The sequence below is a fragment of the Poecilia mexicana genome, unplaced genomic scaffold (genome assembly GCF_051168715.1).
Source record: "Poecilia mexicana isolate PSO_F unplaced genomic scaffold, ASM5116871v1 scaffold_9, whole genome shotgun sequence".
NCBI lineage: Eukaryota > Metazoa > Chordata > Actinopteri > Cyprinodontiformes > Poeciliidae > Poecilia > Poecilia mexicana.
The window spans coordinates 21743211-21760413 of record NW_028263378.1 but is presented as its reverse complement, the minus strand read 5'-3'; the positions used below and the strand labels follow the sequence as shown (position 1 = coordinate 21760413).

Genomic DNA, 17203 nt, shown 5'->3' with positions numbered 1-17203 from the left:
ATGCATGCCTCCTGCTGGCCGTCTCTTCAGAAATCATAAATACGCAGAATGTGGAAATGGAGTGGTTCCTTGATAAAGATGGCCCGCATTAGAATGCAGCCGGGGATTGGCCTGGGCCTCACAGCATTAATGCCCCTCCATTGGCTCCACGGTGAGGGCCGAACATTTTATTGGACGGCAGCAGATTAATAGTTTTTTGAACAGATGGAGTGGGAACAAGTAGATTTTTTGATGGCCTGCCATGTCTGACCAAGTGTGTTGCTGCGAGAGCAAGCAGAGGAGGAGGAGGAGGAGGAAGGGTCCTCTCCTGGTTTGAATGAAAATATGTAGTCATGTATATACATATTTTAAAAAATGTAATGATAGATGTAAAACTCTTTTCACTAGATTACATACATTCAATATGAACGCCATGTTAAGTTGGGCTTTTAATTATGCATTTGAACTTATGTTTTTTGAGAGGAAAATGGTTATGAAACAACTTCAAATGCTTTTAAAAACAGGAACTGAGTCAACAAGTTTGAGTTTATTGTGGATTTTCTCCAATCCACACAGGCTTAAAATTATGCACATCAAATCAAATATATTCTTAAATTCCCAAGAAGAAATTTTGTTGATAATCTATAAGCAAGTTGCAGAAAACTCCCACACACTTTCTGTAACGATCAGCGAGCTTCTGACATAATTCTGGATATGTCACTGGCACGAGTTTGAGAGGAAAAGTTATTTATTAAAGTAACTAAGTCCAAAACTGACAAAACAAAGGCAGCAGACTGTAGAAAATAAACCCAATGCTTGTCTTAGAAGGTCATTAAAGTTGTCTGTTGCATAATAATGCCACTTTATGTATTTCTTTCCTTTTTTTTGATGAATGATATGTAAAAAATATACAGACTTGTCATAATATGTGTTATAGTTTTATACATTATTCGCTAACGTATACATTGTCAGTGATTCATTTTTGCTCTTTTATTTTTTTAAAGACGATCCTCTCAGATGGCAACATATATAATGATTACTCAAGATGAGCACACTGTACTGGATGAATATCCATATGCTGAGTTAATAAACAATAAGACAATAAAGACATCTCAGGTCTTATCTCAGGTGAACTGTGAAGGAGGCGTTGACAGCCTCAGGAAGAGGCTCTGTGAATAACATCCCCATATTTTTACGCCTGGGTTCCACATGGCTCACGAAATGGGCTGGAAAATCTTAGATGGAGTCAGTGGTTGCATATTAGCCTAAAAAAAAAAAAAAAAACAATAATCGAGAAGCCAGTTGAGTGCCCAGAATAACTTGCAACATCCTGCATAAAAAACTCCCAAACTGGGCCCGTACCGTACAGACATGTTGGAAAATTAAAATGTAGCGAGTTCTGAATGCTACATAAAAAGTTGTGGAAGACTCTCTCTCCTCTGAAAGCGAAACCACAGCAGATTTCCAATTTTTTCAAAGTTGGAAATTTTGGAAAGTCCCAGCAAAGTGGGCGGAGCCTAGAGACACGACTGAGCGTGGGGATGGAAGAAGCACTGTTGTCATCTTATGTACTTTGTCGCCATATTTATCAACTTTTCAGACCCGTCTAATGACTTTTTTTTTTCTTTCAACACAACTAGTGATACATTTAGCGACGTTTTTCTGTTGTTGGAGACGGCGGGGGTTGCCGTGAGCCTCCCCCACTTCCCAAACACTGTCCTCCGTCCTGTACCGTTCTCTCGCCAATCCACGCGTGTCCACGTCGTCACACAATTACAAAGATGGTCATGTTCAGCTTGCTATGTCAAATCCTGAATCACCACCGGGTGGGGCCCGGGTCTGAGTGAGGTGGCTTAATATACCCGGACGCCGGGCTATGAGGAAGCAGTACCAAGCTGTACCACAGCAGTCAGTGGGCACCGAAGGAGTCCAGCATGTTTTAGGTAAAATATTACCAAACTAAACAAACGAAAATGTCAAAATTCGCAGAGATAAAGATTTGACAGAGTTAATTTGGAGGCGATACTTTAGAGTTTGAGTCCAAAAGATAAGCAAATAGATGTTTTAAGAGGCCACTGTATCGAGAAAAAAAATGTTGTATTCGCAGAACAGCTTAAACATTAACAACGCCGCACTATTTGTCTTTCTAGCAACAGTATGAATGCTTAATATTCATGCAGGGGATAAAAGGAAAAAGCTACGGAGAACGCGCGTTTGTTTCATTTCACTGATAAAGATTAAGTAACTCCCCGTGCTAATTAGAAAATGTAGGTAAATCCCGAAAAGATTTTATAGTTTGTTTGGTAGGGAATTATTCCATTGCTTTATGGCCCGTGCTTTTCAGGAGTTATACGGTTTTGTTGAGTTTCATAATGACTTGTGACCATGAAGCTCATGTGATCTTGTTTCCTGTAAATCACGGAATGTTTAGCCATCCTATGGAGGTAATCGAAATAAACACTGTTCATTAAAAAAAGAGTTTATGTGTATAATAATAATAATAATAATAATAATAATAATAATAAAGAAGCAAAATCCATTGAAAGGATTTCAGTTTTCTTTTAAGATTGAAACCTAAAATTATACTTAATATGTTTCCACCTCTCTTTACAGTTTCCTGTAATGCAAGTTCTGACAGTAAACAGCTGCCATGCACGAAGCATTCCGCAGTTTGCACAGTGAGACGAGACAAGTCAGATAAAAACGTCTCTTAGCCAGATGCACAGCCATACAGTAAATTTCCAGTGGATCTCTCACACAGGATTTACTGTACATGACAGATCGCACATGGCCCAATCAGAACCAGTTCTGCATATCCTTTCTTAGCCAACACATCTGAGTCAACCGCTTTCTGAGGAAAAAAAAAAAAAAAAAAAAAAAAAAATTACACACAGAGTTGAAAGCTCAAATTATGACACAACTGTGCGGAGTCTGTCAGAGCTCCCATACACATGCCCAATGTTTTGTGGGAATTTTCCAACATGATATCTGATATCAGTTTCTATTCTATTCTATTCTATTCTATTCTATTCTATTCTATTCTATACTGTTTAGTTTTTGCTTTTTCTTTTTCTCACCAAAATAAGTCACATAATCACATGATTTGAAACATTTGTAAAAGTCATAAGTTACCTGAATAAATGAAAGAAAGGTAGTTTTAAATTTAACTTAAAATCTTTTTCGTTGGGATTTATTACTTTAATTTCAACCCGATTGTTGTCAAAGCTCTAAAAAAAAAAAAAAAAAAAAAAAATGTTGTTGATAAAATCTGTTTAGTGATATGACGTAGGCTAAAAGGAGGTGAAATTAGCAAAACATTGTCTTATTATATTATATTATATTATATTATATTATATTATATTATATTATATTATATTATGAGGGGAATTGCCAGCCTGATCAGAGGTCATTGTTTCAGCTGAAAGGAGAACTTGGAGATGCATCTGTGAACAAATTTAAAATTGTCTTCAACATAAGTTAGAAGCAAATGGAAAACAATAGTTAAACATAATGGGAATTACCAAAAATAAAAGAAGCAATGACTAAAAGGTAAATTACAAACCTTTTTTCTTTTTTTTTCAAAAGTTCTAAAAGAAGTCACATGAGAAAGTGTTGGGTAAAATTCCAGTTTGATTCTGACCTCCCACTGTCCCGCCCCCTTCCTCTTTTCATTCACTTACTGAGTGGATGTTTTGTTTTCCAAACCACATGTGCGCTTCGCTTTAAAGCAGGTCAGAACACTCCCACTTGATCATAACCAAACCGCAACACAGACGAGAGAGCACAGCTCCCGTGTCTACATATGAAAGATTGCATCTGCTCCAAGATGAGAGAGGACCACAATAATAAGACTGGTAAGATTTCTGCAACTTGTCTTCATTTCATATTTGAATTGAAAATGCCTCTTTTAGGTTTAAAAAAAACATTTAAGGATGTAAGATGCTTTTTGTTTATGAAAGTAGGAAAAAAGCTAAAATTACAAAATCAGAAAATGTGCGTTTTATAAAACAACAACAACAACAAAAAAAAAAACAATCCTGTAACTTAAACTCTTAAAGTTACTGAAAAATGAGAATAGCAGGGAAAATAAGCAGAAGCAACATAAGTTGGTTGTAAAACAGGTGGTAAGAGAAGACTTATGGAGACTTCAAACAACTCCATAATGTAACTCCTGGAGCAATAAACCGTGTATAGTAGAAAACTGGAAACGTGATGTTAGATAGGAATGTTTATTGACCAGTACGCAGTGAGTTGGAATCTATGCCGGGGGATTTGTAGATGACTCACTGTAAGATCTAGAAGCGTTGTAAAAGACGCGGCAAATATTTCTAGCCTAACCTGATTTCAACAATTAGTGTATTAAAGACAAGTCCTGACATGCATGGACTCCAGCAGGTCACTCTGCACACCAGCACTACCCATGGTTTGAAAGCCAAAATGTGCAATCCGACCGCCGCTTCCTCTGGTGGTAATGTGATAAGGAAATGAAAGTAAACAAAAGCGCTTGAGGTCAAGATTGTGTCGGGACGTTCTGAGAATCCTGTGAGAGATTAACCCGTTTTATTTAGTTTGCAGATCACCTTTAGGTAGATTTACTCACGATTTCTTGTTCTTTGCTGACAAAGTCTTACGCAACTGCTTAAGTTGTGCTTAAACAGTCAGGCCTGCAACAAGATCAAAAGTAGACAGCAGGAATATGAAGTAAATGGGATTGTTCTGAACTGAACTTGTGGTTTATGAAGATCACTTGTCACTGTAAGTCAAATCATTTTCTTGCACTCACTGCAAGCTAATAGCAATTATCAAATGGGAAGACTGCCAAACCCTGACAGACCTGTCAAAGTGAAACCAAGCGTGGCTGCTATTGTATAATATGTTTACAAATTTATCTGCAGCTAAACTTGTTAAACTAGTAAAGTTCGGTTGACTATCCCTGCTGCAACCTTGCAATCCATAAAGGGAGACATTTACGTTGAAGGTTTTACTGTCTACCTGTCACGATGTTGTGTTAAACTACGTGTCCTGGTTTTATAGTGCAGCTCCTGTTTTTGTGTAAATGTAATAAACATAACCTGTTGATATCACCATAAAGTTTTAATGGTGATTTTCTTTCCCCGCAGATCCAAAGATGACCCACAAATGCGACTCCTCTTGCCTCGGCCCCCTGACCTTCCATCCCAGGGTCCTGGGAGACATGATCTGCCTGAGCGAGGGCGGTCGACGTGCCGAGAGGATTGAAGACACTTTCAAAGGTGGTGTTGTTTTCACAAGACGCTGTGTGAGGATCAGCGAGAGGATCCGGGTGCTGGTGGAGAGGCAGGTCCCACATTGGCAAGGAGCCATGCGCGTGGGCTTCACCAACGTTCGCCCATCGACCAGATCTTTGCCTCTGCCCCCGATTTCTATGCCCAACCTCACCGAAACCTCGGGTTACTGGGCCACCCCTGTGCTCGAGTCCTACTGTCAGGAAGGTTCTGCGCTGGAATTCTGGGTCACAGCTGACGGCGACATATGTCTGAAATTTCAAAACTCCAGGAAGCAAAGGATAGAAGCGAAAGTGGATGTCAGAAAGCCTCTCTGGGCCATGATTGATGTCTACGGTCAGACTTGCTCCGTCTTCCTTCTAGGTAACTTTTAACACACCCACCTTTTGCTTGACTAAGAGCCTGATCTTCTTGTTCTTTGCAAAGGCTGTGGCATACACTAAAAATATCAATAATTCTCTGAATTATTCCCTGCTGCAGGCTCAAAGACAAAGGGTTTTCTTTCCAAGAAAAGATCTTGCCCTTTACCTAAGCCTCCCATCAGACGGCCCTCCACTTTCAGTCTTGAAAATACAACGCCGAGTGAAAACTCTGATGACTGCGTCTCCTGCCTGAACATGGAAATCCCAGCCGGTACGTTTTCTGCCAACGTCATTTGATTTTTTTTGTTTTTGTTTTACCCATTCAAGTGAACGATGGAGTCACCCGAATGTCTCGTAATTGTATTGTTTTTTCTCTCTTCTGCTCACAGATGACCTCTGCGTGGTGTGCATGGTGCGGCAGAAGGACATCACGCTGCCCTGTGGCCACCGCTGCCTCTGCAGTCACTGCACCCCCAAAATCCTGGTGCAGTTCGGTACCTGTCCGCTGTGTCGACTGGAGATCAGCTCTCCTACAGTGACGTAGAAGTGACCCTTTGGAGCTGGCTGATCGCCAAACCTGCTGCAGGAAGCATCAAATGCAAACTAGTGACAGACTGTAACACTAGAGACAGCGAACACTGAATGTGTCCTGGTACAGAAGCCAGTAATCGGGGATTTCTGAAGGAAAAAAAAATCCCCTGAGTGAAGTAAAGCCAGGATTTTAAAAATGAATAAACCTGAATCTAGTACAGGAGTAAAGGTTCTGAGATGCTGCTAGTGTGTTTATCGTTGCTAATGATTGCTTTTTAAAAAAGACAAAATCGTTTTATTTTTCTAAAGCACTTTTTTTGTTGTTATTTGTAAAGTCTTATTTGGACTCAGGATGTTATTTAAATGGTAAATATAATACTTTGTAAGTATTTTTCAGGGATAAAATGTATATAATTCAGAATGATTTTTTTGTATTGTTATTATTATTGCAAACTGTGGACATAAAAATAAACCACACTACATTCAGAAGATTTGTGTGACGGGATGCTTGTTTCAATTAAATGTCTGACAACAGTATCGACTTAAACCTATTTGACTTCCATAAAGTCCTTCAAATATTAAAGAAAACCTGCGTCGCAGTGGAGTTGAAGCTCTCCGATATGGGAGAGGTGACAGCAGATTTTAACACAGAAACCTGTTGCAGAAATGATTGCCTTGTGACATAACATGGGCTGAAGCAGGCGAAACTGATGAGTAAAGTTTATTTATAAAGCGCTTTTCACAGATAAAAAATCACAGAGCTCTGTACAAAAGAAATCAACCTTAAAACCATACAAAACATAAAAGCAACATAAGTAAGATCAAGAGATAAAAGCCTGGGAAAATAAAAAATGTGTTAACACTCGCAACACAACAGCAGAGAAAAAGAAAGAGCTTAAGAAGATTAAGCACAGAAATGAGAAAGACGCACAGAAATGTGTTTCTAATAGAGTTGACGTTTGTCCGAACAACTTGTGACTGAACTTTGACATAAAATATCTAATGAGCATAGCAAAAAAAAAAAAAAAATCATGATAAGCGCATTAAAACAGAGCTAGCACACAATAAAACATAATAAAATACTGACTGAAAATGATAAAAAAAATCAGTTAAACCCAAATGAATTTCAGCAACTGCAGTAAGTATAACAAGATGAAAAGGTATAGAAAAAAAGGACAAGAAAATCTTAACAGAAAATCAGCTAAATGCACAAAAGATAATTAAAGAAAAATTAGGATTACATGTTAGACTTTTCTGTAATAATGTAATCACAATAAAGGTCATTTGAGGCTTTTCTGTTTCTTCTTCTTTTTTAAAACTCACTTCCAGCCGCTTTCCCCATCACATAACGCAAAATGTTCCTTCATGTCAGCCTGCTAATAGAAAAGCTCCTCAAAAGTTGGTTTTGAAAGACTGCAGAATTATGCACTATGAATTTAGTGGAGATTAGATTTCATTGTAAAGTCAGATTGGAAAATAAGAATATAGTTTACAATATTTTATTTTATTTCTTAAGAAATGAGGTCGAGGTTTTACTTTCTTGGACCCGACCTACGGGTTTAACAAAGCCCCTGTCAACCCTCTTCTGCTCTGTGTCTGTCCCAATTAGGCCGGATGCATCGGCCAGTTTCACTCTGACTTATTTACTGTCTTGTTTTTCATATTTGATGCGTGTTATCATTCCTGAAAAGTCAACGATTAACAAGACGGGTTTAGATGAACCGAAAACGCAGTCGAGGTGTTGGAGCTTGACGCAGAGATGCTGCTGATGCCACAAGAAATGCCCTGCATCAGCAACCTAAAGGTGTCGGCAAGAATCTTATTTAACCCAGAGCTTAATAATTCATTAAAGATTGACTGGTTACAGATTCACCGTTCTAGGAAAAAGGATGAATTCACTTTCTGTTTGACACTCTGTTTTGACAAATTGAGTGTTTATTACACTGTAAGGAAGTGTTCTCGATTTGATCATATGTTTTCTTTCGCTGCTGGGCGATTAAATGTTGATTTCATTATGGTTTGTTGTTTCTTTCCATCTTCTCATTTTTAAATGGAGGTTTCACAAAAATAAGTAATTGTGCATAATTATTTTGCATGGATATTTCCCACAGTGAAGCGAATCAGCAGGAGCTCTGAGAGCTGAATGAGCGCTTAAACAAACCTGCTCGCCAGAAAGGACAGCTACAGAGCTCTGTTATTTAGATATGAGAAGAAGATCGTTAGTGTGACCACCATCGTTAGTTTCACACCATTAGTTGTGATAACTTTTTTGGCCAATTCCTTGTCTACTTCTTTCTGCTTTTTTTTTTTTTTTCATTTTTAGAAAGAACAAACTGAAGATTTTTTTAAGCTTATGATTACAAAAAAAGTTTCAATGTCCACTCAAGAAGAAAAAGTTTTTAGTCATTCAAATGTGTATGTGGCAAACGATTTCACAGTTTTCACAAAAATATTACTAAGAGTATATCTGGCCACATATCTGGCATTTTCTAGATTGTTCAGGGTAGTGAATATATTTTTTTCTGCCGTTTCCTTTTTTTACCTGCTCATCTGTCTCTGATCCTTCATATCTTCAGACATTTTCCACCGAGTGTTGCTGAATGGTGTGTTTTGATAGTGATCTTCAAAACTAACCAAGACAAAGTCCGCTTCACACACAGAAGGAAATTAGTCATGAATACTCTGAGTGCAAAATGCATTTTGTGAAAGTCTGCAAATAAAACTGGGGAACACAGACCAAGGCTCAGCACAGTCTGACCTTGTGCTATATTTTGTCCTTGAGTTTTGCCTAGAAGCAGGTTTTCCTCAGCATCTTCAGCCCCTTCAAACATTTTGTGCTCCATGATCACATATATCATATTCCATCCTTCATAATAGGGAATCGGGAGCTCTCTTTGTTTATTTCTTTTCTTTTCTCTTTTTTTATTTCTTGGTTTTTATCTTTCTTTCTTTCTTTCTTTGAATGTTATACATTCATCAACGTGTTATATATTTATATTATATGTATTCATTTACATATTCATATTTATATATTTATCAGTTACTTTATCAGACAGGATGGCTAGCTGTTTCTTGGTATGCGTTTATTTTATGGCTTCTGAGAAAGATTAGCTGCACTCCTAATGAATGCTAATCATTACAGACCAAACCCTCATGATTCATTTCTATACGTTTGTGCATCTGTTTATAGTTACGGTTGTCAAACCAGGGAAAGATGCTTATTGTCCTGACATGTACGATAAATCATAAATTAGTCCTGCAATGTGTTTACAGTTTGACTGCCAAGGTATAGATTTATATCTTAGATAAAAAGTGTAACATTTGCGCTAACCTTCCATCCCAAGGCTGTGGGAAACGAGAGCCACCTGAGCGAAGAGTGTCGACACTGAAAGAAGCAATAACTGTAGGTATTATTAGCCGGGCTTTCTCCCATAGACAACTCTCAGCCGGGTCTGTAAACTGTCTTAGGTCATGTTTTTAAATACGATCAGGGTCACAGAAGTTATATCAAAAGCAATCTGTGACTGGATAAGCGTGGAAATTATTTATTGTGCATTTCTAGTACAAGATAAGAGTGCCTTCCACAAAAACATCCTCATCATAAATCCGTCTGTCCTATCACTCAAATGATATACCGTAAACGTGATAGCTAAAAACTGTCATGTTTTATGGTTGTAGGCGGTGACATGGACGTGGTGGACCCAGGCTGTAGTGAGGAAATGAAGATTTAATGATGATGATGAATGTTTACAGAAGGTCCAGGTAGCACAGGTGAGCATTGAAGGCAGGGTGCTCTAACACTGGTAACAACTGGCACCGAAATAAACCAACAAGACCTGAGACAAGGTGTAGAGAAATGATGTACGACGAGGAGCAGGGAACACGGGTGGGACTAAATACACAAGGGGTAGTCAGGGAACACGAGACACAGCTGGGGGCAATTAAAGGCAGACAGACAACACAGGAACTAAAGTGACACACAGAAAAACCAAATCCTTACAAAAGCTTTTCCTTTCTTTCAATTGAACAAGTAAATTCTCTTTCATTTTATGTGAAAGTATATATAGTTGAACACTGAATAAAAAGGTAAATGCACAGGGATTTTTTTTCATCTCTGTCTTAGATTACCTATAAATACCAACATTATTTCTATTTGTTAAATGCCAGAAAAATTAGAGAACTTTTATTTTTTCTTTGCAGCTTTCTTTGGGTTCAGAAGTTTACATAAGTTTCTTCGGTTTTATGGATAATTGTCTTTTAAACTGTATGAACTTGGGTGAAACTTTCCAGGTTTCTTTCCGCAAGTTTCTCACATTAGTTTTGTGGAGTTCTGGCTCATTCCTCCTGACAGAACTGGTGCAGCGAGTCGGGTTTGCTGGCCGCCTCAGTTGCACATGCCTTTTCAGATCTACCCACAACTTTTCAACATGATTGAGATCAAAGCTTTGTTGAACTTAAGCCACTTTATAACCACTTTGGTTGGACGCTTAGCACTATTGTCAGTTTGGAAGAAAGTTTGGAGGTCTTTGTGCCTTTGCAAACTGCAATCTGGCTATTTAGGTTTCTTTTGAAGTAAAAGCTTCTTCCTTGCTGAAAGGCTCTTAGATATTTATAGGAAATGTTTCACAGTGGATAATGACATTTTCTTATCAACATCAGCCAGCATCTTTTCAAGGTCTTTGACTTTTGTTCTGGTTTCAATCTGCACATTTTGGACCAGAACCCGTCTCCTTCTTGAACATAATTTATTCCAATACACATGTTTGCGACAGATTTGTCGTAAAGCCTCACCTCTAGCGACATCTGTCGTTCTAAAAAAATATTTTACTGTGATTTATGTAATTAACTTAGAAACCACTGAGGGGCAGTGTGGTGCCACCGAAGGTCTGAATGTCCATCGCAAGACTGTGCAGCTAAATTCATTCTGATATTTTGGGTAGAATGCATTTAGTTTCCATGTTTTTTAGTAACTGCAGAGATTTCTTTCTGGTGTTTGACAAATCTTTTAAAGCAAGACGTTGTGTAATTCAAGACCACTCGTAGAAACTCCCCTGCTGTCTATATTTTTGGTCTAACATCTAACCAACAGCGTCATTTATACAGATTTTTCTCTGTAAGTATTTATTTCATTCGTGAAATGCCTAATGCTCACACCAGCAGTGTTATTGGAGGTGTGGATGCGTTCGAGAGCAGATGTGACCTTTGGTCTCTTATCACAAAGTCTGCCTGTTAAAAATTGACATGGGATCATTACAGTGTCGAGCTGAGTCAAGAAGGAATCCTCATAGTGGGAATTCACAGAAAAGCTACGTAGACGTTTTACTGTTATATTTAAATTTTATTGGATTACACAATTTTGAAGAAGCCCTACTTCTACTACTTTTGACTCAGCGGCCGTTGTTTCCTTTCATAGAGAGGGTAAGTAAGACCCTGTACCAGAGCAAGCTCTGGAAATGCTGAAACGGCTTTTATAGGGCTTCTGAGGGAAAGTGCAGGATGAGGTTATCAGTTCAACTGAGCCGTCTGACTCCTCTAGAACCACGGATCTCAAACTGAGGAACAAGTGTGACTACTTTCATTTTGGCCACCTTGAGTTGTACTGGGGACAGATTTTGCTGTTACAGTGTAAATGTTCCACTGTAAGCCGAACCATGACGTAAACGCTAATAAGCAAAAAGATGAAGTTTTCCAGCATACTGACCTCTGGAACGGTGCAGGTGCAGAGTGAAACATTTTAATCACTGGGAGAGGACAACTGTAAACCAGGAAGTAGTGCTGTTGTAGTCACACTGCTTTAAGTTTACTTCTGAAGCAAGAATTTGGATCTGGAGACGATGACTTTATGAGCTATTATTCTCATTGATTATGCTGCATAGCGTGAACATTGAAGGAGTGTAGTAAGGTATTTCTCTGGACAGGATATTTCTAATTACTGTAATACTGAAAGTGCGAAAGAAGGAGGTCCTATAAACTGATTTAATATGGGAATTAAATGTCATGTTCTGGTCAAAGATAGTGCCAATGTTCTTTACTTTCCTGAGAGGGTGCAGAGAGCATGCTAAGCAGTTTTTAAAACTCTTCGCTTTAGAAATCTTGTTTTGAAATCTATTTCAAAACAGGATGTTAGGTAATTCATGTTAATTAATTAGTGCTAATTAACGTTTATAGTTGTTGTTAATGTTGTCCCATATAATAAATCATTACTGTTTAAACTTTACCTTTAATAACATAAAGTTATCTAATTTTTAAAGTGCAATCAGTAATACTTTTATAACAAATTACATCAGTAATGATTATTGGTTAATGTCAAGTTGTCATAACAAAGACATTTTGAATAATGTCAACTTTGTATTAAAAGTGTCATAATTTACCGAATGACACTTTATGACAACAGTCATAAATATTCATGAAGGCTTATTCATGTGCATGACATGTGTTATGTCATGTTTATGACAGTGTCATGTCAGTCTTATTCACCCCCCTTCAAATAAAGTGTTACCCCTTTTTTCCCCCGTAACTAAACGAAACTGTTTCATCATGGAGTTATTAGTTAAACTGCTATACTAGACTTTGAGATCTGAATTGGAGAAAAGGAAATATTTTTTCAGAGTTCACATTTTTGACAAAATTTCACAATGTGGTGAATAGAAACTTGTATTTTGTTCTTTTTGTTTTTTTTTTTTTTATATAATGAAACGCAACAAAATGGAAACGTTAAATGTAAACTGGCTGTTTCGGCATCAAAAGAAGCTCCAGGACCTGAAAATGTCTGGACCTAAAGCCAACTGGGAATCTGTGGAAAAATAACATTTACAGACACAGTTTTGAAAAAGAAAAGAAGCAGACTCTTATAGTTCGCCCAAGAGACTTGCAGCTGTAGTTCCAGTGAAAGGTGGTATAAGAAAGTATTAATAAGATGACTATTTGCAAAAACATGCCCCTGTATTGTGTGTCCTGTCTTAAAGCTTGAAGCGAGAGACAGATGAGATAACAGCCAGAAGATGACAGAAGACGACAACAATATGACATGATGACTACAACTTGTCTTGACGGGAAATTTGGTACGGATGTCAAGTTCAGTACAATGAGAGAAAAACCTGAAACAGAAAACAAAAACAAATATCAAAATGTAGTTTTAAAGGATTTTTATTTTAAAAATCATTTTTGCAATAAAAATGCCTTGAAAAGTATGTTTAAAAAAAAAAAAAAAAGAAGCAGCAAAGGTATTCTTTTATTCACAGTCACAATACCTAGTTCTTTAAATATATATTGGCGGGTTATTAAGAAATGTTTATGAATTCAGCTCCTATTAAATGTTTTATGAAAAAGATTTTCATACAGTCAGGACTTAAATAATGGCAATAAAACTGGAAGGTCATAAAATGGGAATCAAAGTTGATGAAACCATGGGGAAAAAAAATCATTCCAAAATGAACAAAATAACATCAGAGATCATTAATCTCTTGATTGAAGTATCAAACTTGATGAAGATCTCAATTAAAGAAATTTAATCACCCAAAACTCTAATAAAAATCCTGATATGATTGTGGTGGAGATTATCTCATGGTGTGACATCCAGGAAGGTGTAAAGGTGATTTTCTTCCCCTGCAGATCCGAACATGACCCACAGCTGCGACCTGCAGTGCCTCGGCCCCCTGACCTTCCATCCCAGGGCTGTGGGACACGAGATCCGCCTGAGCGAGGGCGGTCGACGTGCCCAGAGAGCTGAAGACACTTTCAAAGGTGGTGTTGTTTTCACCAGCCGGCCTGTGAAGACCCACGAGAGGATCCGGGTCCTGGTGGAGAAACGTGTGCCACACTGGCAAGGAGCCATGCGCGTCGGCTTCACCAACGTTCCTCCATTAACCAGATCTTTGCCTCTGCCCCCCATTGCCGTGCCCAACCTCACGGAAATCTCAGGTCACTGGGCCACAATTGTGCCCGAGTCCTGCTGTCAGGAAGGTTCGGTGCTGGAATTCTGGGTCACTGATGACGGCCACATATGTCTGAAATTTCAAAACTCCGAGAAGCAAAAGGTAGACGGCTTTCTGGACGTCAGAAAGCCTCTCTGGGCCATGATTGATGTCTACGGCCAGACGTGCTCCATCTTCCTTCTAGGTAACTTTTGTCACACCCACATTTTGCTTGACTAACAGCCTGATCTTCTTGTTCTTTGCTGACAAAGCCTTCAGCATATGCTAAAAATATCTGACTGATTCCCTGCTGCAGGCTCAAAGACAAAGGGTTTTCTTTTCAAAAGAACATCTTGTCCTACACTTGACCCTCTCACCAGACAGCCCTCCAGTCTCAAACCCGATTCTACGACACAGAGGGAAAAATCCGATGACTGTATCTCCTGCCGAAGCATGGAAATCCCAGCAGGTTTTGGATTTTGTTTTGCTCATGAAAGGTAAGGATGGAGAAATTCTGGCATGTTGTAACTTTAACGTCTCTCCTCTGTCGGCAGATGACCGCTGCGTGGTGTGTATGACGCGAGAGGCTGACATCACGCTGCCCTGTGGCCACCGCTGCCTCTGCCTCAGCTGCACCTCCAGAGTCTTGGTGCAGTTTGGCATCTGTCCGTTGTGTCGAGTGAGGATTGACACTGGAGTGACGTCCGAAGGCAGCGTGATCTCCAGAACTGGGGACAGCTAGCATCAAATTGAAACTACTAAGACTGTAACCAAGAAAACATCATGAACTGCACCTTTTGACTGCATCCTGCTGAGCAACCAAATTCAAGAGGACTTAGATGCAGATAAATCTTTTTTATAAATAATATTCAAACATGGACATGTTTGACTGACTGTCCGTAGGCATGCACATGCTCATGTTTTGTTTTTTTATTGTATATTCATTTTTAAATGTATAAAAGAAAAATAGTTAGAAAAAAATACAACATGAAACGGATGTTATTTCCCTTATAAAAAGTCTTAAAGTCCAGTAAATCTCTGTCTACAACAGCAAAGTCGTAGATAAGCAACTTACTGATGACCTCATCCCATTATTCCTCTGCACAGTAGTACATTCAACATGTAATATTTATGTTCAAGTTTAGAAGAAAAAATCATTCTTAATGGTCAAGTCAATGGTAAACAGTATTAATTTACTTTTCATTTCATTTTAAAACATTATTTTAACAACCAGCCTAAATCTGTTAAAGGTTCAGTGAAACTAGCTGGAGCCATGGTAACAAATCGATGGATCAGGTCTCAGATAACTATATTGGGGAACCTGGTTTCCAACAAGTTATTGGATTTATATAAATTATATAAATACTATATAAATGAAGTGGGTTAGATTAAATTATTTAGCTACTGAATCCAAGTATGAATTCACTATCATGCATATTAGCACCTCTAGTTTGTTCTGACTGCTGGTTTGCTGTAGCTGTGAATCTTCTTTATCTATGGCAAAATGGTAAACGATCAGCACTTATGTTGTGCTTTATTAAGCCCAGAGGACCGCAAAGTGCTTCATATTACATTCAGTCATTCATCAATTGACTCACACATTCTACGTGCTGCAAGTCATTTTGAAACCACTGGGAGGCAGTGTGAGCATGTCCCTGCAAGACTCATCAGTTGTGATACTTTTGGCAAAATGCAATGTGTCTCCATGTTTTATTTTTTCTTGTTTCTTTTTTTTTTTTAAACTGATGCCTGTTACAGAAAAAGCATTTAGTCATTTCCCCCCTCCTCCAGAATTGAGGATTTCAATGTAAGTTTCTTGCAGCTTTATAAGAACAAAGTATCCAGAAAATAGACATTTCTTTTTTCCTCCATGAGAGTTTACTACTTATCTGAATGGCCCAGTCAGAACAGCTTACGCTCAGAGTGGAGTAGTTGGACGTGTGGATAAGCTCCAGAGGAATGGACAGAGGAGTGACCTTTGGTCTCTGATCACACAGTCTACCTGTTAAATATTTATCTTGGATTGCGGAGTGAAGCTGCCTCTGATCTCCTTGTGAAGGAATCTTTGGAGTGGGAATTACCAGATAACCTACTCAGACATTGAACAGACACTTCACATTTCCACAGATAAACAGCTAAATCACTTGATAACATTTAAGAAGACAATCGTCACTTGACTGCTCCGTTTTCTTCTCACTGAGAGGGTAAGTACTGCACTAAGACGGGATGTGTGTGTGATTTTATGAATATCTACATCTCAGAGCTTAGTCAGGAATGGTTTTACACGCCTGCAGAGGAAGAAAAATTAAGTGAATTTACCATCAGACTTCTTCTAGAATCGGGATTCTCAAAATGTGGCATATGAAACAGTAGTGGCGTTTGTGCTGTCTTTAGTCCTGTCATGTCCTAAGATTTTCTATCACATGGAAAGTACTGATGGACCAGTGCTTCCTCTCGATGCCCAGGGAATATCCCATCATACTCTATCCCGTTCTGTTGGGAGTCTTCTTCTGTTAAAAGGGCTCCTAGACTTTAAAATACTGTTGTTAGTTTATAAATCAGTGAACGGTTTAGCATTAATGATCTGCTGTTGTTGTGTCAACCTTCCAGACCCCTCAGGTCTTCTGGTTCTGCTTCTGCTCTGCATCCCCAGAACCAGAACCAAACATGGAGAAGCAACATTCAGCTTCTATGCACCACAAATCTGGAACAAACTTCCAGAAAACTGCAAAACAGCCGAAACATTGAGTTCCTTTAAATTTAGACTAAAAACCCGCCTGTTTCGAGTTGCTTTTGAAACCTAATCATGAAACATTAATCAATAATCTGATGTGCGAAATGTAAAGTTCTTGACTGTGTTGTAATTTTGTGTTTATATGATGTAAAGCACTTTGAAATGCCTTGTTGCTGAAAGCTGCTGTACAAATAAAATTTGACTGATTGATTCCACTCTCGCCATATTCTTCATCAGGAAGAGGGAGCGCTGCCAAACCAATGATTGGATGCAGTCAGCTCGTCTTCCTGAAATAAATACCCATAAGCAATTTATTCTACACTGCAAAAACACAAAATCCTACAAAGTATTTTTGGTCAAGTTTTCAGTGCAAAGATCTCAGTAAACTTGAAATAAGACAAAATTAACTTGCAAGTAACT

The 17203-nt window shown here is 38.4% G+C and overlaps 3 protein-coding genes across 3 annotated transcripts in view; all 3 read left to right on the top strand.

The window, feature by feature from the left end:
* Positions 1-3676: 3676 nt before the first annotated feature.
* Positions 3677-6625, top strand: LOC106915744 (E3 ubiquitin-protein ligase NEURL3-like). The gene is made up of 4 exons (XM_014983567.2): positions 3677-3833; positions 5100-5606; positions 5724-5876; positions 5995-6625. The coding sequence occupies exons 1-4, from the start codon at positions 3782-3784 to the stop codon at positions 6147-6149; spliced, it is 867 nt and encodes a 288-aa protein (XP_014839053.1). The 5' UTR covers positions 3677-3781; the 3' UTR covers positions 6150-6625.
* A 7069-nt stretch (positions 6626-13694) lies between these two features.
* Positions 13695-15119, top strand: LOC106915738 (E3 ubiquitin-protein ligase NEURL3-like). The gene is made up of 3 exons (XM_014983553.2): positions 13695-14254; positions 14366-14518; positions 14604-15119. Exons 1-3 carry the CDS (start codon positions 13756-13758, stop codon positions 14789-14791), a joined length of 840 nt encoding a protein of 279 aa, XP_014839039.2. The 5' UTR covers positions 13695-13755; the 3' UTR covers positions 14792-15119.
* Positions 15120-15624: 505 nt separating this feature from the next.
* Positions 15625-17203, top strand: part of sorbs3 (sorbin and SH3 domain containing 3) — a 32803-nt gene continuing 31224 nt past the window's right edge. Inside the window, exon 1 of the mRNA XM_088008983.1 lies at positions 15625-16253. The gene's annotated coding sequence lies outside the window, so the exon portion shown is untranslated. The remainder of the gene's footprint in view (positions 16254-17203) is intronic.